This window comes from Micromys minutus (genome assembly GCF_963924665.1).
Source record: "Micromys minutus genome assembly, chromosome: 19".
NCBI lineage: Eukaryota > Metazoa > Chordata > Mammalia > Rodentia > Muridae > Micromys > Micromys minutus.
Window position 1 is genome coordinate 35,045,187 of NC_137954.1, and position 23,523 is coordinate 35,068,709.

The following is a 23,523-nucleotide window of genomic DNA, read 5'->3' on the forward strand; positions in this document are numbered from 1 at the left end:
GGTACCTTTCTAAATGAGAACCATGGTATAACACTTCAGCATCCTGGGAGTTCCTTTGGCCGCCTTAGAAAATTTGTTTTGATAATTAGGTTTCATTAAATGCTTTGGTAACTGCATTATGTTCCAGCTGAAGGCAGAGAGATTTAATTGGTCAACACACGTGATTCCTTGTCAAAAAACACCAAATCTGGTGTCTCCACAGGCCTCATCTAGCTGCTTCTGGCAAGCCTAGGCTATGAACATCCTCTCTCTGTGCAGGTTGTCAGTGCCTTCTTTATCTTTGGATTTCTTGAAATGATTTATCTTTCCTTTTTTTCCTCCAGAAAGATAACAATAAAAGTTTTCTTCTGGAAAAAGTTGTAATTTGGGCTGGAGAGATGGCTCAGTGGTTAAGACCACTGACTGCTCCTCTAGAGGTCCTGAGTTCAATTCCCAGCAACCACATGGTGACTCAACCATCTGTAATGGAATTTGATGCCCTCTTGTCTGAAAATAGCTAGTGTACTCATATAAATAAAAAATCTTTAAAAACGTTATAATCTTTTTTTTTGTTTTATTATCTCTCTCTCTCTCTCTCTCTCTCTCTCTCTCTCTCTCTCTATATATATATATATATAAGATTTTATTTCATGTATGTGGGTACAGTGTCGCTGTTTCCAGACTCACCAGATGAGGGCGCCAGATCCTATTACAGATGGTTGTGAGCCACCATGTGGTTGCTGGGAATTGAACTCTGGACCTCTGGAAGAGCAGTCAGTGCTCTTAACTGCTGAGGCATCTCTTTAGCCCCTCAATCTTTTCTTTTTAAAAAATATTTATTTATTTATTATATAAGTACGCTGTAGCTGTTTTCAGACGTACTGGAAGAGGGCATCAGATCTCATTACAGATGGTTGTAAGCCAACATGTGATTGCTGGAAATTGAACTCGGGACCTCTGGAAGAGCAGTCAGTTATTCAAGATTGAGACAAGATTTCATGTCTCAAATTCAAACCAGATTGGCTTTGAATTAACTATATAGCTGAGGCTGGCCTTGAACTCCTGATCTTTCTACCTCACCTGCAAAGTGCTGAGATTACAGGAATATGCTATCACATCAGATCTGGGTATGGACCAGTGCTAAAGTGGATTTGGGGAGTGAGAGAAGGAAATGTAAAAATGGAACAAGAAGTGTTCTCTCAGTTTGCCTGCAGGGCTCACCTGTCTAGTAGCAGCGTGCTTACTTTAGCTCCTTGATGCCAGGGTCTGTTCTGGCATTGGGCATAGTTTGTACACTCAAGGGGCTGCAAAGTACCTTCATGTTCCACACCAGGGACAGAGAGGTCTTCTGTTCCTTGCCAGAGTATCTTCCCTGTTTCGGCATCCCGAAGGTTCATCCAATTTCTGATCAAGTATGATTAAGGAAAACGGAGGCTCTGAGGGCAACCCTGCCTGTGTAGGGTAGGGGTCTCAACTCTTGTTTATTTTGTAGCAAGTCTGTTCAACTTCTCAGTGCCATCAAAGCAGCTAAGTATATGTGGGAAAGTCCAAAGGACATGCAAAGGAGGAGGCAGAGGCCCACAGTGATTTTTATCTCCATCACATTATGTAAGAGCTCAGAGACATGGACTGGGGCGCAGCTCAGTGTAGAACTTGCTTAGCGGTTTCAAGGCCCTTCTTCAAACCCCAGCATCGAGGGAAAGAAAACAACTCAAAGAATAGTGAAAAAAAACCCTAAACGTATCAAAGGAATCTCATCAGCCAAAAAATAGTTAAAAATATGACAGGTCAGATATCAGGGTACCCCCCAAAGGACTGAGCTGTACACACGGTCCATGAGCGTCACTCATTACCACAGAGCTCTCCCGGAGCTTGTTAGTATGAGGAGACAGTGAGCACCGGTGAGACGGTTCAGCAGTGCTTGCTGCAGGAGCCTGACAACCCGAGCTTGACCTCTGGATCCCACGGTGGAAATGCAGAACAGATGCCCAGGAGTTGTCCTCTGACCTCTCTGACATCCACAAAAGCACTGTGGCATATGCACACGCGGAGAGAGAGACACACACAGATGCGCACTCCGGTCAGCCAAGGAGCATCAGAAATCAAGACATTTACTATAAAAACAAGCCAAAGCAACTAGGAGAAAAAAGGGACTGCAGACCAAGATGTAAACTTTTAAAAAAGAATATTAAAAACACATTAACAAATGGATGGAACTTGAAGCTATCATCCTGACTGAGGTTCACAAAAGAGCACTCATGGTATGCACTCACTTATAAGCAGATACTAGCCCAAAAAGCTCGGAATACCCAAGAAACCATCCAAAGAACTTATGAAGCTCAAAGGGAAGAAAGGTCAGAAGGTGGATGCCTCAGTCCTTCTTAGAAGGGAGAACAAAACACTCATGGGAGGAAATAAAGGGACAAATAGTGGAGCAGGGATTGGAGAAAAGATCATCCAGAGACTGCCTCACCTGGGGATCCACCACATATGCAGCCACTAAATCCAAGCACTATTGCTGCTTACTGGGAGGAACCTGATATAGATGCCTCCTCAGAGGCTCAAGCCAGAGCCTTACTGATACAGAGGAGGATGCTTGCAGCTAACCATCAGACTGAACACAAGGACCCCAATGAAGGAGCTAGAGAAAGGACTGAAGGATCTGAAAGGTTCTGCAACCCCATGGGAAGAACAAAATTAACTAACCAAACCCACCACAGCTCCCAGGGACTAAAATACCAACCAATGAGTTTGCACGGAGAGCCCCATGGTTACAGGTGCATATGCCACAGAGGACAGCATTGTCTGACATCAGTGGGAGGAGTGGCCTTTGGTCCAGTAAAGGGTAGTTTTCCCAGTGTAGGGGAACGCCAAGGTGCTGAGGTGGGAGACGATGGTTGGGAGGTGGGAGAGGGAGCACTTTCATGGAGGCAATGGGATGGGGAGGAGGATGGGATTGGGGAAAGGGTATAACATCTGAAATGTAAATTCAGAGAATATCCAATAAAAAAAAAAAAAAAGGTATCACCGGGGGCTGGAGAGATGGCTCAGTGGTTAAGAGCACTGATTGCTCTTCCAGAGGTCCTGAGTTCAAGTCCCAGCAACCACATGGTGGTTCACAACCATCTGTAATGAGATCTGATGCCCTCTTCTGGTGTCTCTGAATACAGTTACAATGAATTTATATATAAAATAAATAAATAAATAAATAAATAAATAAATAAATCTTTAAAGAATACTGACTGCTCTTCCAGAGGTCCTGAGTTCAATTCCCAGCAACCACATGGTGGCTCACAACCATCTGTAACGGAATCTGATGCCCTCTTCTGGTGTGTCTGAAGATCTGAAGACAGCTTCAGTGTACTCATATACATTAAAAGAAATTAAAATAAAAAGTATCACTGGAGAGATGGCGCAGTGGTTAGGACACGGTTACTTTTGTCAGAGGTAAAAAGTTCAGTTTACAGAACCCCATGGGGTGGTTCACAACCAGCAATATTTTCAGCTCCAGGTGATCTAATGTCCTCTTTTGGCCCCTGTGGGTGTCTGAAGCCATGTAACCCCCCCACACACATGCAAACACATAACATAAGTAACACATACATAAACAATCTTTAAACATGAGAAAGATATGATATGACACAAATGCCAGGTGTTCCATAACAGATTTTCTATATTTTAGTTGATTTTTGTGGTTCATGGCTGCTAGAGTTTATGGGATAATCAACTGAATATCTTTTTAGTCAAAAATAGCTTCTAAACAAATTTTGTGGCTATAATAATATTTTATAAAATAAATAAATTAATAAAAAAGCTTCTAATTTAAATATTTATATTTTCTATGTTCTGTGTTTGATACAATACATAAGATAGTAATAACACATTTAGAGAATAAAAGAGACCTCTAGAAAATCAAGTTTTGGTACCAGAGTCAAGAAATCTAATGCAAAGGCTGGTGAGATGGCTCAGTGGGTGAAGGGGGCTTGCCACCAAGCCTAATGGCCTGATTTCAACCCCTGAAACCCATGTAGAGAGAGCTGACTCCTGCAAGCTGTCCTCTTGAGTTCTCCATTTGGCTGTGGTGCAAGTGCATGTGCCGACATCACAGACATAATACATAAATAAATGGAGTTACAAAGATATGAGAATTAGAGACTAGTCTAAGAGGCCTAAGATCCAAAGACAGAATTAAACAGAACAAAGCCAGATATGGTGGTGCAGACCTGTACTGCCAGTGCTTGTAAGGGAAGTCAGATGTTCAAGGTCACCTTGTCTACCTACTGAGTGTGAGGAAAGCTTGGGTTGCATGTGAGGAAAGCATGAGTTAGAGGCTAGTCTGACCTTAATTTTTCCCAAAAAACAACACACAAATTCAATGAAAAAAAGTGTTTTCTTTTAAAAATGACTGACAAGGAAAATTATTGCTATGGAAGCAAAAAAGTGGTCTGTAAAAGACGCAAAGGAATATTCTGTGAGGTGGCTGAGCAGTAAAGGGAGCTTACATGTGGCCTTTTTTCTGTTTGGCAACAAATGCCATGCCACCCCCTCCTCTGGGAGGCTTGGGCTGTGCCCCTCAGTGACTAGGAGGTGTGGATCTCCTACGCACAGCTGAGGGAAGCACGTGGCCTAGGCTTTGACACTGGAAACCTCAGTTCTGGGGTCCTGGAACTGGCATTGCACAAGCATTTGAGGAAGAGCTCAGTGTGAGCTTGCACACATACCAACTTGCCCATTCTTGCTGCGTGGTTTTTGGTGCAGGCCCTGGCCCCTCTACCTTTCAGGCAGATCTTTGCTACACTCTCCCATTGTTTGACTTGAGGTCAGCTGAGGCCCCTGCACAGCGCAGCTGCTGTACATAACATGGGTGACAGGGTGACATTCACCCGGAGAAAGTCCACAGTTTGCTGTTACACAGGAGATACACAAGATAAGGCTAGGGTTATTGAGTAATTAGACCAGGAGCCAGTGTTATGCACGCCCTTTTCCTCTGGATATGTGGGTCCTAACCAGTTCTCTCAAGTGCCTGACCATGCTCTGGGCCACTGAGTTCCTCTTTACCTATTCAGTTTACTTCCTTTGCTCCACATTTCAAATTAGTTAACCAATTTATTGTTCTGGGGGATAGAATCCAGGGCTTTTGATGGTAAGCAAAACTCTACAACTAAGTTAAACTCCTACCCTTTAAGTAACTGAATTTAAATGCAACTTCCATGTATAAACTTCTACTTAGGTCATAGCACACGATTTTAAGTACTAAAAACCTGCCTACCCATCCTTGTAAGAGAAAACGTCTCCATCTTAGATGGAGAAAACAGCTGACACTGTTGCCACGTCAACCAACTCTGAGCTCAGATTTGGCCCAGATGCCCTAAGCCCCAGATTTTCAGAAGACATTGTCCTTGCTTGGCCTACTCTGCAAAGGCCTCTCAACACTTCAGAGTAGCGTCCTATGTGCCCACTGCAGCAACATGCTCATCAGCCTGTAAGTTAAAAGACAAGACCAAATACAAAGGCAGTTATCTCAATTCCCGACTCACAGGCAGCCAAGGCATGCTTAGCAAAAAGCTACATCTGGAAAAAGCTTAAATGAAATAGTCTTAGCTCAAGCTGTGTCTGGGTGAGAAAATGCCCCTGGCCCAGGTCAGCAAGAAAACCCTGGGATACAAATGATTTATTTTTATTATTTTAAAGCTCTATGTATCTCACAACAATTAAGAAAAAAAAAAAAAAAAAAAGAGGTCATGATTTGAAGGAGGGTTTGGAATAACAGTAGTGGGGAAATGATGTAATTATATTATAAGCCAAAAAAAAAAAAAAAAAAAAGAAAAAAGAAATTATATGCATGTGTGTGGGTATCCATGGAAGCCAAAGTATCTCCACTGGGGCTAGAGTTAAAGGTGGTTGGTTGTGAGCTGCCTGATGTGGCCTGTGTCCTTGTTTTTAATTAGGTATATGTGTGTGTGGTTTTGTGTGGACTTGTGCATGAGTGCAGGGGCCCAGAGAGATCAAAAGAAGGCAACGACCATCACAGAACTGGACAGACAGGTGGTTCACAACGGCCCGTAGCTCCAGTGCCAGGGAATCTGGCACCTTTTCTGGACTCCACAGGCATCGCACACACACTGTGCACATACATACAGGAAGGCATTCAAAGACATAAAAATGTCCTGATTATCTCAACAACTTCCAATTCGTTAATGTACCCTAATCTGAAAACTGCCAGTATCTAGATCAAGTGTTTCATTCCACAGTGATAGGACTTGTCAGATTTTATCTACTATAAAGGACACCAAAGAAGACAAATATGAAAGAGTGTTCTATCCGAGGGTGGTGGAGTGGAAGGTGACTAAGCCTCCTTCAAGTTAGGAGTGAAAAGTGAGGCTGGGGCTAGCTTCTCAATGTCCTGGGATCTCTGGGTTCATTCTAAGAATTGAGGGAGAAACTGGGAAGAGGAGCAGGTAGACAGACAGACAGGGATTGAACTACCCCCAAGGAGCAAACAAACTGACTGGCAGGCCTGCAATCCTAGCATGGGGGAGGCTGAAACATGATTGTGAGGCTTCGTGTTAAAAAACAAAAAATGAAGGCTGGAGAGATGGTTCAGCGGCAAGAGCTCTGACTGCTCTTCTGGTGTGTGTGAAGACAGCTACAGTGTACTCATACATGAAATAAACAAATTAAATCTTAAAAAAAAAAAGAAACAAAAGAAGCTAAAACAAAACTAACCAGATACATTTCCCCCAGATAATGAGAAGAGCTGGCCTTCAAACGTGAAAGACACAATCTGATGACTGATCTCAGGTTGAAAACATCTTTGTTCTGGTGCTGGAGAGATGGCTCAGCAGTTACAAATGCTGGCTGCTCTTCCGGGTCTCAGGTTCAATTCCTGTCACAAGCCACAATGGCCTCTAGCTCAGGTTCCAGGATCCACTGCCCTCTTCTGACTTCAATGGGTTCTGCATGCAAGTGGTACACAGATATACATGTAGGCAAAAGACCCATATGCATTAAACTCTAAAATAAAAATCAACTAAATATTTTTGCTTTAGGAGCTTTTTGTTCAGCAGCATTTTCAGAGGAAAAAGTGACCTGAGTTTTGAGGCTCAAAGGTCAAGTCAATTCCAATTTAGAGTGAGGATTAGGCCGACTGGCTTTAAAGGAGGGGGTGCTAGAACTATTTATAAGCACTACACTCTGGGTCAGCCAGGTCATCTCCCTTGTAAAGGCCTCTTGGTGCTTGCGAGGAGGATGAACAGAGGAAGTATCCCTTTGGAGGAGGGCACCTCTTGGTATTAGGACTCCCTCTTTAGTGACCAGACCAAGTAAAATGCTCTCACATGCAAAAGCACCAACAGCTTTAAAAATAACCTTCAGGGTTGTGGAAGTGCTTGCCATGAAACTTAATGACCCTTCCCTGGTACCCAAACAGTGGAGAGAAGCCACTTTCATGAGTTGTCCTCTGACTGTTATGTGTAAGCTGTGGTCGTCACAGGCTCCCTCTCCAACACACACACACACACACACTAAAAATAAGTTTCAGGATAAAACAATAAGCTTCAGAGCAAAATCAAAGCTTGCAAAGTACCGAGCTTCAGAAAGATAGAGTAAATAACATGAAAGAATGGGAGGCTCTTAGCTCAAAGGGGAAGTTTTATAAATCTGTGTGTGTGTGTTGTGTGTGTGTATGTGTGTGTTAAGGTGCATATGTGGAGGCTGGACAGGTGGCTCAGTGGATAGATAAGAGAACTCCAGCTTTTGCTGAGGGCCTGGGCTCCAGAAGTCACATGGCAGCTCACAAACATCTGCACTTTCAGTTCTGGTGATCCAGAGCACCCACTCTTTTGGCCTCCACAGGCACCTGGTGTGGTACACATACAAACCTGCAGAAACAACACTCATGCATAAAATAAGTAAACAAGCGAACAAACAGAGGGATTCAGATGAACTAATACAGGAGCTGGAGTGGGACGTGAAATATAGAAGGCAGTGGTGGAGGAAGGTAGCCAAGTGCAAAAGGAAAACTTAGGGGCCAGGAGAAACCAGTTAGCGCAGTGCTTCTCAATCTGTGAGTTGCGACTCCTTTGGGGGTTGAATGACACTTTTGCTGGGGTCACATATCACACATCCTGCATATTAAATATTTACATTACTATTCATAACAGCAGCAAAATGACAGTTATGAAGTGACAATAAAAATAATTTTATGGTTGTGGGTCACCACAACATGAGGAACTGTATTAAAGGGTCTCAGCTTTAGGGAGGTTGAGAGTCACTGAGTCAGAGGAATGGGCACCAGGTTCATTTCTTTCAGAGATGTGAATGAAGGAAACAAGCTACAAGAACTTTAAATATTTTCTTGCTTAAACCCACAGGCATTTTGAATAAACACACTGGTTCTAGGAGTCTTAGTTTCTTTCTTTCTTTTCTTTTTTTTTTTTTGAGTTTTATTTATTTATTTATAAGAGTACACTGTCAGCGCCTTCAGACACACCAAAAGAGGCATCAAATCTAATTATAGATGGTTGTGAGCCACCATGTGGTTGCTGGGAATTGAACTCAGGATCTCTGCAGTCAGTGCTCTTAGCCACTGAGCCATTTCTCCAGCCTGAGTCTTAGTTTTAAATGGAAATGGTCACATCCATTTTTATATAATAGACAGAATGACTGAACATGCCAGAACCTCACTGGCCAGTTGAAGAGGAAAGAATGAGAGAAGCTAGAAAAAGGGAAGAGAGCAAAGAGAGGAAGTGGAGAAGTCACAGAAGGGAGAGAGAAAAAACGAGACGCACACACAGGGAACAAGAAAGATGCAGTGGAAGGAGTGGGGGTGTGGAGGATGTACCTAGAAACATTGTCTACAACTCAGAATGGAGACAGGCCAGGACAGAAGAGAACAAAAAGGAAGCCTGTAAATTAATTCCATGTTTTTATTTTTTTATGCTATTTAAGTGTCCTATGGTTGTCTAAGTAGATATGGTTCTTGGAATGAGCAGGAGGAGGGCTGTTAAACTACTCAGAAAACTAACTGGCAGATAGTCACAGTTTTATGTAATTTACCACATACACTGTGCCACTGATTTTGTTTTTGTTTTTTTAAATCCTTGGTAGGCAGACCAAGATGGCCTCACACACAACAGTGATCCTTCCACCTCTGCCTCCAGAGTACTGGGATTATAGGTATGAACAGTAATGCCCAGCTAGAATTTCAATAGTAAGCAATCTGCTTAAATCTATTTGAAATGGTGGCTGGACAGACAGCTCAGCACGGGGTTCTTCCAGATCTGGGGTTCAATTCCCAGCACCCACCTGGTTACTACAATTCTCTGTAACTCCAGTTCCAGGGAACTGATTGCCTTGTTCTGGCCTCTGTGAGCATCAGGCAGGTAAGCAGTATACAGACATTATACACACAGAATTCTTTTAAAATGAGGAAATGTTGATATGAAAAGTCTCGGGCCTTTATTTGGGTCAGGAAGGCACAGATGGAGACCACAAGGCACACTGTTGTACAGTCCCAAGGGGAAGCTGTAAGAGAAGTAGAACACCTGTCGCACAGCAGTAACGGGTGACTACAGTCACTTCGCCAGCCTAGTCTCAGGTTGAAAATACAAACAACAGAAACCAGGGCCTTGAAGGTTGGGCCAGGATTACATGCAATGCCTAAAAAAGCATTTATACATTATAGAACACAAAGCAAGTGTGGGGTACTGTAATTGTTTAGAATTAAAAACTCCCCAAAGAGTTTTGACCAGGAATGGTAGCCCATTCCTTCAATCCCAGCAGAAGCAGGTGGGTCTCTGTGAGTTAGGTCAGCCTGGTCTACATAGCAAGTTACAGGACAGCCAGGGTTACATAAGAGAGACTGTCTCAAATCTGCCTGTGATGTCAGCTCCAGACAATCCAACAGGCAACAGCGTACACACATACACATGACTGAAAATAACAGTAATAAAAACAAACAAAACTCAACCAACCATTCAACCAAGCTCCCTCCAACAAGGAGATAACACCAGTATTTTCAAATTTTCTAATACCACATACTACCTTATTTTGTCTTCCTGACTTTTTATTTGTTGGGGAACGAGAGAGTAGAAAACAAAAGGCTTTTGCTATGTAGTCCTGACTAGCCCAGGATGAGGTAGGTAGGTCAGGCTAGCCTTGGGTTTGTGACAGTTGTCCTGCCTCTGCCTCATGAGTGCTGAGATAGTAAACATGTACCAACACAGCTGCTTTCTCTCTAGCTTTTAGTAAGAGAGAAGCAACTGAAAGGTGATTTTAGTGTTTGGCTTTGGCTTTATGCTTCTGTCTCTTGCAGTACCCAGAAAGCCTACTCTGGTCCTTTATGTTGCTCATGTATTAATTTCCAGCCCGTGTCTCATTTTCACCTACAGAAGAATACAGATACTAATTCTTGGAGCTGAAGAGGTGGATCAGCATTTAAGAGGATGTGTTGCTCTTGGAGAGGATCAGAGTTTGGTATCATCACTGAATTGGGTGGCTGCCCATGATTTTAGCTCGAGGAGATCAGGCGCGGGCTCACACAAATACATAGCACTAGCAATAATAATAATAAAAATAAAAAAATCTCTTTTTGGGTGTGAGGTGGGGGATAATGACAATGCAGAATCTCACTGTGTAGCCTTTACCTTCTGATTGCAGATATGTGACACCATACTTACCTGGCCTAATTCTAAAAAGAGTGTGCACAAATGTGCACGTGTGTGTGTGTGTGTGTGTGTGTGTGTGTGTGTGCGCACACGCACACACACACACACACACACACACAACCTACTTATAGAGTAGATATTACATTTAAGGGCCCTGAGTATTTTAACTTGAAAACAAACGAAAAGATGGCTCCTGTAGTTTCAGTGTTTCAAACAAAACAGTTTTAATTCCTTGTAATTTGTAGATTTTTTTCACCTTGAATTTTGCACTAAAAGATTTTTTAGGGGGTTGGGAGAATGCTACTTAGTGGTAGCACACTTACCTAGCACATGCCTTCCTACCAACTTAATTATCTGTAGCATTTTACCCTGACCAAAACCAAACCATTTACAATGATTATTTCCCATTGCTGGCATTTGTTGTTAAACTCATCAGGATACTCTTTTCTCGCTGGGAATAATGACTTGTGCTTTTAGTCCCACACTTGGAAGGCAGAGGCAGGAGAATGTGAGTTTGAGGGCAGCCTTGACTGTGTAAAAAGATAACTTTATTTTCTATTCTATTTCCCAATTCCTTCTAATTTTTCTCTCCCAAACTCTAGTCCACTGTTTTTCAAAGAGCTGCTCTTTCCTCGTTAAAAACCTTGTTTTCCAATGGGTGGTGGCGGCACACACCTTTAACCCCAACACTTGGGAGGCAGAAGCAGATGGCTCACTGGCTGCTTTTGTAGAAGACTTGGGTTAGATACCTAGCACTCACACAGCTGCTCACAAGCATCTGTAACTCAATCCCAGGGGATCTGACACCCTCTTCCGGTCTCCACGGGTACTAACTAGGTGTACAGACATACATGTGGGCCAAATACTCATACACATAAGATAATAAAAATTACCATTTTTTCCTAAGAAAAAATAATAAAAGCAAAAACTAAAAGAAAAATATTGGATCAGTGAGACAGCTCAGTGTGTAAAGTTGCCTACGCCAAGCCCTATGACCTGAGTTAAATCACTCTAGGGAGGAAGAGCTGAGTCCTTTGAGATGTCCTTTGACCTTCACACACATGCTATGGCATGCACACTTCCCCACCTCAATAAATATAAAAAAAGAAAAAGCTCTTGCCTCTCTTGCTCTCTCGCCCTTCCCCCTCCTCTTCCCTCCCCCCACTCCACCTGCTCATGGCCGGCCTCTACTCTCTCTCTCTCTCTCTCTCTGCCTCTACTACCCTCTTAACTCCCCCATGACCTAAATAAACTCTATTCCATACTAAAAAAAAAAAAAAAAAAAAAAAAGAAAAGAAAGAAAAAAATCAATTCTCTGAATATACAGTACCTTTATATTCTACGGTACTATAAGAGAGCTAGAGTCTAAACCAGGAGCATCAGGTTTTTCTCCTTAAATATCTCTAACAGATTTAAAACAACAAAGATTTTATTACTATCTTGTGTATGAGTGTTTTGCCTGTGTATATGTAAGCATGCCAAGAGAAGAGTGTAAGGTACCCAATGAGGCCAGAAGAGGGTGTCCATTACTTTGGAACTGGAGTTACAGACAGCTGTAAACCCCCATGTGGGTTCTGAGAACAGGATCTGGGTCCTCTGGAAGAGCAGCAGATGCTCTTAGCCTGAGACACCTCTCCATCCCATCTTTATTTCTTACAGTGACTATGCCCCCATCAAATTCAAAGGTTAAAACTTTCACTCCCAATAAGAACATCAGGTGATTAGGTCATGAGAGTGGAGCACCCATGAGTGGGGTTTGGTCCTTATCAAGGGACCTCAGAGAACTCTCCCTGTCCTTCCACCACGCGAAGACCCAAACCGAGGAGAGTGCAACCCAGAAGAAATCAACTGTTTTGGTACCGTCTCAGAGCTCTGGCTTCCAGAACACGAGACACTTCTGTTGTGCACAAGACACCCTATCTGTGGAACTTCATTATAGTAGCCTGTATGTACAAAACATTCCCAGTACACCTTAACTGTTTTTTTTTTTTTTTTTGTGTGTGTGTGGGTGTGCATGTCATATCAGTTTTCTTATTACACTGATCTGGAGAACTCAAAGTTGTTCTCTAATATGCATGTAACACACACACACACACACACACACACACACACACACACACACACACACACAATGCTTTCTCACTGTATTTGTTTTTCCTGTGTGTTCATGTGTGAGTGCTATGCTGCATGTGAGGAAGCCAGAGGACAACTGATGGGAGGAGTTCTCCCCCTCCTGACACGTGAGTCCTAGGAACCAGACTGAACTCAGGTTTGGAGCAAGCACCTTCACTCACTAAGCCACCTTACCTGTCCCAACCCTCCTATCAATTTATTTAACTTGTGTGTGTGCATACACACCTGAGTGTTTGTAGGCTCATGCTGGTGCCCATGAAGGGATCATCAGATCCCCCTGGAACTGGAGTTATAGGTTGTTAGAAGCTGCCAAACCTGGCTATTCTGCAAAAGTAACAAATGTTCCTAACTGATGAGCCATCTTTCTAGCCCCATGTCTAAAAAATGTATTTTGTGTGTGTCTATGTGAGCAGAAGAGGCCAGAAGAGAGCATAGGACCCCCTGGAGGCAAAGTTATATACATAGGTGGCTGTTAGTTGCCTGACATAAATGCTAGGATTTGAACTAAAATTCTCTGCAAGATCAGTATGTGCCTTAACTGCTGAGCTATCTCTCCGGTTCCTAAAGAACGTCTAAAAAATTATGCCCTATGTAAAAACATTTAAATTATATTGATTTGATTTGTGTATGCATGTGGGTACTCGTGTGGAGTCCAGTGATGACCCCTGGAAGTTGGTTCTTTTGTTCTACAATGTGGTTTCTGGGGATTGAATTCTGGTGCCTTTACCCACTGAGCCATCTTGGTGGCCCAATTATGCCCTGGTAAGAAGTATAATTCTGAGTCAGGTGTGGTGGTGCTTGCCTCTCACCCCCTGCCCCCCGTATTTGGGAGGCTGAGGTAGGATTGTTTGTTTAGGGCCAGCCTGGGCTACAAATCAAATTCAAGGTTGGTCTGTTTTCTATAGATCATGTTTCAGGAAACAGGACTGTGTGATGTGGAAGTGTAACCTAAATAACTCTTTCCTTCCCAAGTTGCTTCTAGTTATGGTCCTTCATCACAGCAATAGTAATCAGAAATTGGTGTCAGGATTGTGAGCTATTGTTGTGAAAGACTTGACCATGTTGTTTTGGGGAGGCTTGTGGAAGATTTTGGAAAGTTGGGCTAGAAAAGCCACTGAGCATTGAAGAGCTCAGTGGGCTGCTCTGTAGGAGCTTAGAAGAAAGAACGTTGAAAGAAATGAAAACAAGGGCATGCCGTGAGGAGCACAGCATCAAGCAATGCCTCTCAAGTCCTGACTCCAGGTGTTTGCCTTGAGTTCCTACTCTGCCTTCCTTCAGTGATGAACCGTGATGCAGTAAGTATAGGTTAAATAAACCCCTTTTCCCACAAATTGCTTTGGCCATGGTGCTTTGCCACAGAAGAGTCACCCTGAGACACCCGGACAAGTCCTGGAGTTTAGAAACAGGCAGCATAGATACTGAACTCCTCAGCATGAACACCCTTTACAAATAACCTTCTCCTTCTGCCTTTTTAATTTGATTTAATTTTTTAAAGACAGGGTTTCTCTGTGTAGCCCTGGCTGTCCTGGAACTCTCTGTAACCAGGCTGATCTTGAACACAGATCAGCCTACCTCTGCCTCCTGAATGCTGGGCCTTCCACTGCATACTTAATGCCCAGTCCCACCTGAGTTCATTAAGTTGCATTTATCCTTTGTAAGCAGTAGAATTTAAATTGTACCACTGCTTGCAGAGCACCCCTTATGATAAGCACACTCTTACTCTCAGGATCTCCTCTAGATAAAACAATCTATCTATAACCACTTCCAGTATAACACTGTGTGACCAAGAGAATCTGCAGTTCTACGGTAACTTAATGATAACTGGCAAAGGTGGCCTCTGTCAATTTGTCACCATTATTTTCCTCTGCCTTAAGTCAGAGTCACAGGGGAGGCCTACGAAGCTGGTTGCTTTTGATTGGTAACAACAGCAGAGGCTGTGGATTCCCTCTCCTGCTCTTCCCCTGGAAACAGAGCAAGCTAAATAGCAGAGTAACCCAAGTAATCTGACACGCCCTGAACCCTGTGGTTGCTACTTGGCAAATATGGAAGGATCACTCAGATAAAGGGGAGGGCATTCTGTAGATCTGGCTTGGCAAGAAGGTCTACCAGTTCCTCTCACACTTACTTTTACTCAATTTCTGGCCCCCTCCCTCCTCACTTAACAGTCACTTAAAAGATCTTACGGAAGCCAAGGCTCTTCAAGTGTGTATAAGCACTCTGCCAATAGGCTACTTCCCAGCCCTAAAACAGTAGTTAGCTCTACCGTACCTATGCTGACTACCCGGTTCTGATAATACTCTACGGTGACGTGAGACATGACCAATAAGGAACATTTCACGCTTGAAGCGTACAGGTGAATACGCTATTATTTTTGCAACTTTAAGTCCAATGTAATTTAAAAATGAAGTTTAAAAATAAAATGGTAGAGAAAGTTGCTGGATGTTGTAGCACATAACCTATAAATCTCAGCCGAGGAGACTAAGAAGCAGAAGGGATTACATGTTCTGAGTTAAATAAAGAGACTGTGTCTCAAGACAAAAGTTGGCTGGACAGATGGCTCAGTGAATAATGGTTCTATGAAAGTCTGTTGACCCAAGTTTGATCCCCAGGATTCACAGAAATGTGGGAGGAAAGATCCAACTCTACAAATTGGTCCTTAGACCTCTACAAGTATGCCCTGCTGGTGCACAGTGCATGTACACACGCGCACACACATACAAATGTAACTTTAAAAATTATGCCAGGTATGGTGACAAATGCCTGTATCCCTAATGTTCGAGAGGCAATTGGATCTCTGAGTTTTGAGGTCAGCCTGGTTTACATAGCAAGTTCCAGGACAGTCAGGGTGACATAGTGAGAACTGGAGAAGAGGGCTGAGAGGTTAACAGCATTAGCTGTTCTCCTGAATGATCCAGGTTTGGCTCCCAGGAGCCATACACGGCGACCTACAACTACTCATAACTCCAGTTCTGAGGGATCAACCCCCTCTCTGGCCTCCATGGGCACCAGGTACACAAGTGGTGCACAGTCATACACACAAAGGCAAAGGACCCATACACATGAAAAAAAAAAAAAAAAAAAACTAAAAATTTCCAAGGAGCATGTATTGTGTAATACCTGAGTACAGAACTTTAATTCCAAAAGTACTTCAGGAACTAAAATTTAAAAACCTGTAAACTGAAACCATAAGTCAAAAAAAAAATCAAGAAAAATATTTACACTATTACAGCCAAGGGGCCAGTACTTTACTGCAGGAACACTTATACTATAGGACCACAAGGAAGAATAGCAGGAACACTAGGAAAGCACAGAGGAAATACAGTTTCACCTGTTGTAGTGAGGGTGGGCAGATGCAGCCGGACAGCGAGCTGGGGAGGCAGCGTTCAGCTTAGGATGGAAGTCTTTCTGATGGGCAGTGGCTGTGGGGGAGAGGTGTCAGAAACGACTGCAGCCTAGTCTGCCATACGAGAGTAAGATTATTTTGGTGTAGAACTGGCTCTTTAAATACTTTTTGTCTGGCTGGTGCACAACCTCCCCATGAGCTTCCTTCCTGGACAGTACACCAGGTCCTGATATTTCTCTCACTGAAATGGTGGTTCCATTTCCACATCACCACTGGCAAGAACTTAACTGCTTTTGTTCCTTCATCCGTTCCCTCTGCATGTCAGCCCAGTGCCTCCAGACTAGTCTTTCCTAATTCTCACTTGCCTAATGCTGGTTCCCAGTTCAGAACCTTTCAGTGCATCCCCTGCCCCTTCCACTAGATCAAGTCAATAGACTCCAGAGGCCAACACTCTTGACAAGGTTGTTTCTACCTCAGCCTGAAAACCATATCTGTTCTACAAGGAGGGTAACAACTGACCAGTGCGTGTCTGTGTGTGTGTGTGTGTGTGTGTGTGTGTGTGTGTCCACATGAGCTTCCTAATCCTTTTTATACTTTCCTAGAGGGCATTTCTCATCCTTCCTGTCTCTTTATTAATTTGTATTCCAGTGTTCCACTGTGTTCAGCTCCACTTTCTCTCTTCCATCAGATAGAACAAAATGTGGAAATGTGGTGTCTTCAGCTAGGGCTCTGTCATGGCTCTGTCATTAAATAGTTTTGTGATTTAACTTCATTTAGTAATTAAAATTACTACGGTGTGAGTTCATTGTATGTACTGGGGGAGTGCATAGCAGGACAAGAGGACAATTTTACCAAGTTCTTATATGGATTATACGGATTAATTGGTTTGACAGGCTTTTTGCAAGTGCCTTTACCCACCAAGTATCTCACCAGCTCCAGGCCTTGTTAAAACAAAGCTTTTAAAGATTTTATGGGTATGATTGTTTTGCCAGTAGGAGTCTTTGCACCACACTTGTGTCTGATGAGAAAATTCATCAGAGAGCCTAGAACCGGATGGTTATGAGCCACCATGTGGGTGCTGAGAACCAATTCAGGTCTTCTGTAAGAACAAGTGCACTTAACCACTGAGCCTCCTCTCCAGTTCTCTAACTTCTTAATGCTGTTTGCCTAAACTCTAAAACTTAATACTCACATGACTTTTGCAAAAATTAACGTTCAATGTACTAAAATTAATGAGAGCCTGGGGATGCATGCAGCTCAGTAGCAGAGCACTTGCTCAGTATGAGCTGGGCCTCGGGGTCAACCCCAGGACTGCACTGCACAAAACAAAAGTAGTAAGAGAACCCAGAACACAGAAAAACTCACTCATGATGTACTGACACAAGCCTTTCCTACTGGCTTGTACAGTTATTTTCTCCTGTATTTAAAAGTTTAACATTAGACTCCAGCTCTTGTTTGCCCATACTTTATGCTTTACCTCATTAACAGATGCTGTCTCAAATGTTGCATTAGCTGAATTACAAAAACAAAAATCTGCTGGGTCTTATTACCTTTAGTTTTAAATTCTGGACGAGAAAACTAAGTTTTGAGATATTAAAACTTTATCTACTATTAAAAATCTCGTAACTAGTGAAACAAAGATGAAGGTGATAGTTTGGGTTGATTTATTTTTAAGATTTAAAGTGTCCTAGGATTTCTATGAATTAGCATCAGACAATCCTAATGGGCTGGTTCTTTTGTTCTTCCCTTCCAAGGTTTCCCCCAGGGATAGTCAAGCACCGTCACTAGCTCTGGCTCCAACATCACTCCCTAGACATCAGAACTCAGGTTTTCCTCTTGGGAGTGCCACTAGCCTCTGACTTTCAGAAAGAAAGCATCCTGAAAGCCTGTGCTTTGTTCCAAGAAAGATCAGGGTCAAGAATGAAACCCAAGTTTCTATCGGCAAAAAGCTCTTTTGATAAGCTTGTTAGAGCCACTCCTCTTGAGGACAGATGGAAGGGCCAGCTATCCCCAAAGTTACATTTGAAAAAACAAACCACACAAATTAGGAAGACAAATGTTAGAGGTTATGGGAAGGACAGGTTTTACTCTATATGAGCTGAGTTGGGTGCAGACAATGTAACTACATTCATCTAAACTTCCTGAACATGACACTAAACTGTTATTGATAATGTCTTTGTTCATAAATTGATTTCCAGTCAGAAATCAACAGCTAGGAATATATAGATATATATTTATAAGCATGCAGGCCTGTCCATCCATCCATCCATCCATCCATCCATCCATCCATCCATCCATCCTACTATGTAACTCTGGCTAGGCTGGCTTGGAGCTTACCTTGTGTAACAGCAGGGTGGCCTGGGCTTTAGAGAAATCCGCCTGCATCTGGCTTCTCAGTGTTGAGATCACACATCATCACACCCAGTTTAGGCACCTATAATTTCCAAACTATGAAAACAGTTTGGAAAAACATGGTCTCTGAGCTAAACCTCTAAGATGTTTGGCTGAAATCTGAAGAACACTTCCAAAACAGTCAGCCAAAAGAAAGGCCTATGCCTCCGTCCCCAGCAAGACCTGTTTAGAAAAGAAAAATAAAAAAGCAGACAAACTATAAGCAGGGCATAAATTGCATATCTTTAGTCTGGGCTTTGGGGAGGAGATGCAGGCAGATCTCTAAGTTCAAGGTTAGCCTGATCTACAGATGGAATTCCAGGGCAGTCAGGGATACACAAAGAACCCTTGTCTCAATAAATAAATAAATGTAAAAATTAAATCTCAAAGTTTTGATGGAATTTTACAAGTTCACAATAATTTTCTTCCATTTTTCCTCTTGAACTCCAGTGTACTTATCCATTTTACAGTTTAAACCCTTGCTGGTATAAAACCATGACTGGTATTTAAAAAAGGTAGCATTAATTCATATTTGAAATTGACTATATAATAAAACTATGTTGTATTATAACAAGGTAAACTGGGCATTTCATTCACCTAGCGCTTACTAAATGGTTATGAATGTTGGGTTCAGTCTCTGCTGTGGTTTTCAGAGTTTCCTCCAGGTAGAGAAACTACCAGGTAAGAGAATAATCACACTGTACTGTGAGAAGTTTGATCTGTAAGAGAGGCTGTACAAAGTGCCACGGTTGGCTTACCTGTGAGGCCTTGTGAGATAAGATATCTATCAGCGTCTAACACATGCTGAGTATCTGCTCACTAACCTGTATCTCCTTTCAGTCCTCTGCCATACCCAGGTGTCTCCTTTCTTCCTCATTTGCATACCTGGACAAGATATCCAAGCTGATAGGGCTAAAGTTTCAGGCAAAGACAAACTCAGACCAAAACCACTCAAGGAAGTTCACTTCCTGTCCATACTTTATACTATTGGGACAGCTCCAGAAGTCTTTCTGTATGGAGATATAAGATCTTTCCTTATTAAAAAAATAAAAATAAAAAAGGGAGGAGGAGGTAGAGGAGGAGGAGAAGCAGCCAGGCATGGTGGCTCATGTTTGAGCCCAGCATTCCAGAGGGCTGTTGTGAATTTAAGGCTTGAGTGGATAATGAAATGAGTTCTGGATCAGTCTGAACTACAGTGAGACCATGTTCAAACCTACTTTCACACTTTTCCCCAAGCCCCTGAATAAGCTATTGCCAGCTGTGGTGAACCATGCCCTCAGGAGGCCAAGGTAGGGGGACTGTAAATGTCTTACAGGAGGGCGGTAAGACCTTACTGGTAAAGATTGTTGCTCAAGTCTGATGGCCTGAGTTTGATCTCAAGAACCCATTTGGAAGGTGGAGGGAACTGATTGTCACAGGTGTGCTGTGTGGCATACCCCCACAATGCTTTTGAGCACACACAATAAAATGATTTTTTTTCTGGAACTGTACATTTCTGAGACATTTGTCTGTAGTTTTGGAGGATGGAACCAGGGCTTCATACATACTGAACCAGTAAGTTACATGCCTACCTCAGAATGACTTTAAGTAGATAACCGTTTCCTTTTTTTTTCTTCCTCCTCTTCCCCCTCCTCATCCTACTGACTTTTAAAGATAGGGTTTCTCAACTTTCAAATCAGGCTTGCTCCAAACTTAGAGATCAGTCTTCCTCTGCCTCCTAAGTGCTGGGATTCAAGGTGTGTGCCACCTCAACTATCAGTAGATCACTGTTTTTGAGGTTGCCACTTACTTCCAAAAGTTTGCCAAAGAGGGTACCCTAAATTTTTTTTCCCAGTGCCAGAGCCCTCTACATGCTAGGTAAGCGCACTATCATTGAGATGGTCCCCCAGTGGTTTTGATGACCTTGGATCACCATGAAGCTCAGCCAACCACAAACTGTAAAGGTTTTCAAGACGTTCTGCTTGAATTTTCTAGCTTCTTATGTAAGAATCAAAATTGTGAAATATTTGTGGTCTTGAACATGATTCCAACTAACCTAAGGACTTAAAAGGAAAATCAGAAACTAATTCTCTTCAGTGGCAGACAGGTGATTTCTAAAGGCCATTAAGAATACCTGGGCTACAGCACTTGCCTAGCGTGTATGATGCCCTACATTCAATCCCTAGTACTGCAAACAGCAACAAAACAACTCTCCAAAGTGAGATGTAGGCAGAGCATGCCTACAACCCCTGCAGCTGACACAGGAAATCGGGAGTACAAGAACATCCTTGGTTACATAGCAAATCTGAGGCCTGTCAGGGTCACATGACACCTGTTTAAAAAAAATCTGATGAATATCAATGGTTCAACCTTGGTTGCCTGTATAATGAGAGCTTTCAAACTCCCACTCAAGCCAATCAAATTATACTATCTGGAGGTGGAACTCAGGCATCACTGGTTCTGCAGATGCACCGTGTGGGGCTGGAGAGATGCTCAGTGTCTAAGAGTACTGACTGCTCTCCAAGAGGACCTCAGCTAATGCCTCTTCTGACCTCAACAGGCTCTTGCACTTATGTGGCCTATATAATATACACAAATATTTTTTTCTGGCATATATACATATAATAAGCAAATATTAGCTGTGAGGTAGTGGCAGAGTCTTGTCTGTAGAGTGAGTTCCAAGACAGCCAGTGCTACACAGAGAAACTGTCTTGGAAAACAAAAAGCCTATATATATAAATAAAATTCCTCATATGATTCTACTGAAAGCCAGGCTGGGAACTACTGGTTGACAGGTGTTTTCCCTTTCCTGAGCAAAGGTAGTCTCCAGTAGGGCTAAACCCCCGAGTACTGAGGACTGATCTCAGGATCCAGTATGCTAGACGGGCATTCTACCATCCAGCTCTAATCTAGTTTAAGGCATGGATCTCCCTAAGTTTTCCAAAATGGCTTAAACTTGCCTCTTAAACCTCTGAGCAGTTGCAAGTGTGCTATCATGCTTAGTTAGGCCTGGCTTCCTTAAACTCTCATGCTCATACAAACCACGAATTTCCATCAGTTTGGGCTATGAACTTGTCCTTCTGTATCTCTAACCAGTTCCCAAGTGAGGCCAAAACTAATACCCAGAAGCCAAATTCTGAGTAGCCCTGTGATTCAGGAAGGAAAATTAAAGAACAGAAAGAGAAGTACTCTGGTCACTGAGGTCCATATACAACGACACTAGATTAGGGGGCTGTGAAGGATGAACGGAATGGGACTATGAATAAAACATCTGCTTTTAGGAAGGGAGGCTTCAGGGTCAGAAGAGTTTGGAATGTTGTATTTTTCTGAGGGAGAGTGGCGAGAGTAGCCACTGTGGTTTCTGCAGTTATGTGTACAGAGGGAACAGTAGCCCGGGGAAGAAGAGAGGTGGGCAGTGAGGGAAATGGTCAAATGTCTAAGAACATAGATAAAAGCAAGCCCTTGGTTATAGAGCTGGCAAGGCATTGAGAAATACTAGCCAGAGGCCTGCAGAAATCTCTTCCCTGTCAGAAATGTGTCTGGGAACCAGTCTAGTTACTAACCTGAAGACGGGTTAGACTAACAGCCATCATTCTCTCCTGAGACATGAGAGACTCAGGGGTATAAATCTCCCCTGGCAGTGCTTTGGGAACTAACAACAAACTGAATCACTTACCCAGATGTCTTTCTTTTGCGTGCAAAGAGAACACCCAGAAGCTTAAATGTGGGGTCCCATGGCAGCTCCCGAGCAACACCATTCTGTGACTTTCTGAACTTCTCTTATGCACTTCACTAGACTATCGCAAACTAAGAGAGACTGTTTTCCTACTCCCTGGGTTTTTCCATGGAAATTAGAAATGTTTAACATATACTTATAGAACAATGAATAGTATAAAAATGGTTATGAGTTAACTGGAAGATATTTATTTCTCTAATTTCTAAGACAATTTAGAAAACTTCTGGAAAAAAAATTATCCAGAGAAATTACATAACATGGTTAGCACGTTATCAAAAGGTCTTGATTGAATGGGTCACACCTAAGCAGATTTTTGTTTAAATGAACAGAAGAAACTGAAAATCAGGAGGAATCCTGTTATCAGGTGATCCAGCCTACACAAAATAATAAGAATCCTTGGCAGAAACGGACATCTTTCAGTTCCTATTTACTGCTTAAACGATGCTAATGGTGCTGGGTGCCAGCTACTGCGCCACAGCTTTCACCATGTCTATGAGAACCTTCCTCACAGTCCCAGGAAACAGCTTTATTACTATCCTTACTTTGATGAACAACTTTTGGTTCCAAGATGAAAGTTCAAAGGTTTCAAAACCAGTAAGTGGTAAAGTCTTACTCATTTTTGGTGGCAGGGTTTTCTGTAGCTTAGGGTGGCCTTGAATTTCTGATCCTTCTGCCTCTACCTTCCAAGTGCTTGGATCATAGGCATAAACCACTAGACCCTGTTTTAGATGGCGCTGTAGACTGAACCCAGTGTTTCATTCATGCTGGATAAACATTTCATTAACCCAGGAGTTTAGTTCTAGAGTTGCCTTTCTTTTGCCTGATCCCAGTGGCCATACTCTTAGTATCTATGACACTACCAGCTTTTTGCATGCCATTTGTCTCAGAAAGAAACCAGAGTTCACTGTAGCTAAGAAGCAGCACAGTGGCATTTAGATACACAAGTCTGTCTCCACTGAGTACCCCAGAGAAGAGAGTGCAGCTGCAGGATCCTGGATCCCTTGATGAAGACAAGCCACCAGAGCTAGGAAAACTGAAGGTGAGAAATGGGGATGCCTCAGTCCTTCTTAGAAGGGAGAACAAAACTCTCACGGGAGAAAATGAAGGTCAAATAGAGGAGCAGGGATTGATGAAAAGATCACTCAGAAGCCGCATCACCTTGATATCCATCACATATGCAGTCACCAAATCCAAGCACTATATCCGATTCCAAGAAATACTGGCAGGAACTAGATAGAGATGTCCCCTCAGGGACTATGCTAGAGCCATACAGATACAGCTGAGCATGCTTGCAG

The 23,523-nt window shown here is 42.7% G+C and overlaps 1 protein-coding gene across 1 annotated transcript in view; it reads right to left on the reverse strand.

The window, feature by feature from the left end:
• Window positions 1-23,523, reverse strand: part of PDE6D (phosphodiesterase 6D) — a 42,161-nt gene that overhangs the window by 3,350 nt on the left and 15,288 nt on the right. Inside the window, exon 2 of the mRNA XM_080933256.1 lies at window positions 1,295-1,383. Coding sequence (XP_080789382.1) covers window positions 1,295-1,383 — 89 coding nt within the window. The remainder of the gene's footprint in view (window positions 1-1,294; window positions 1,384-23,523) is intronic.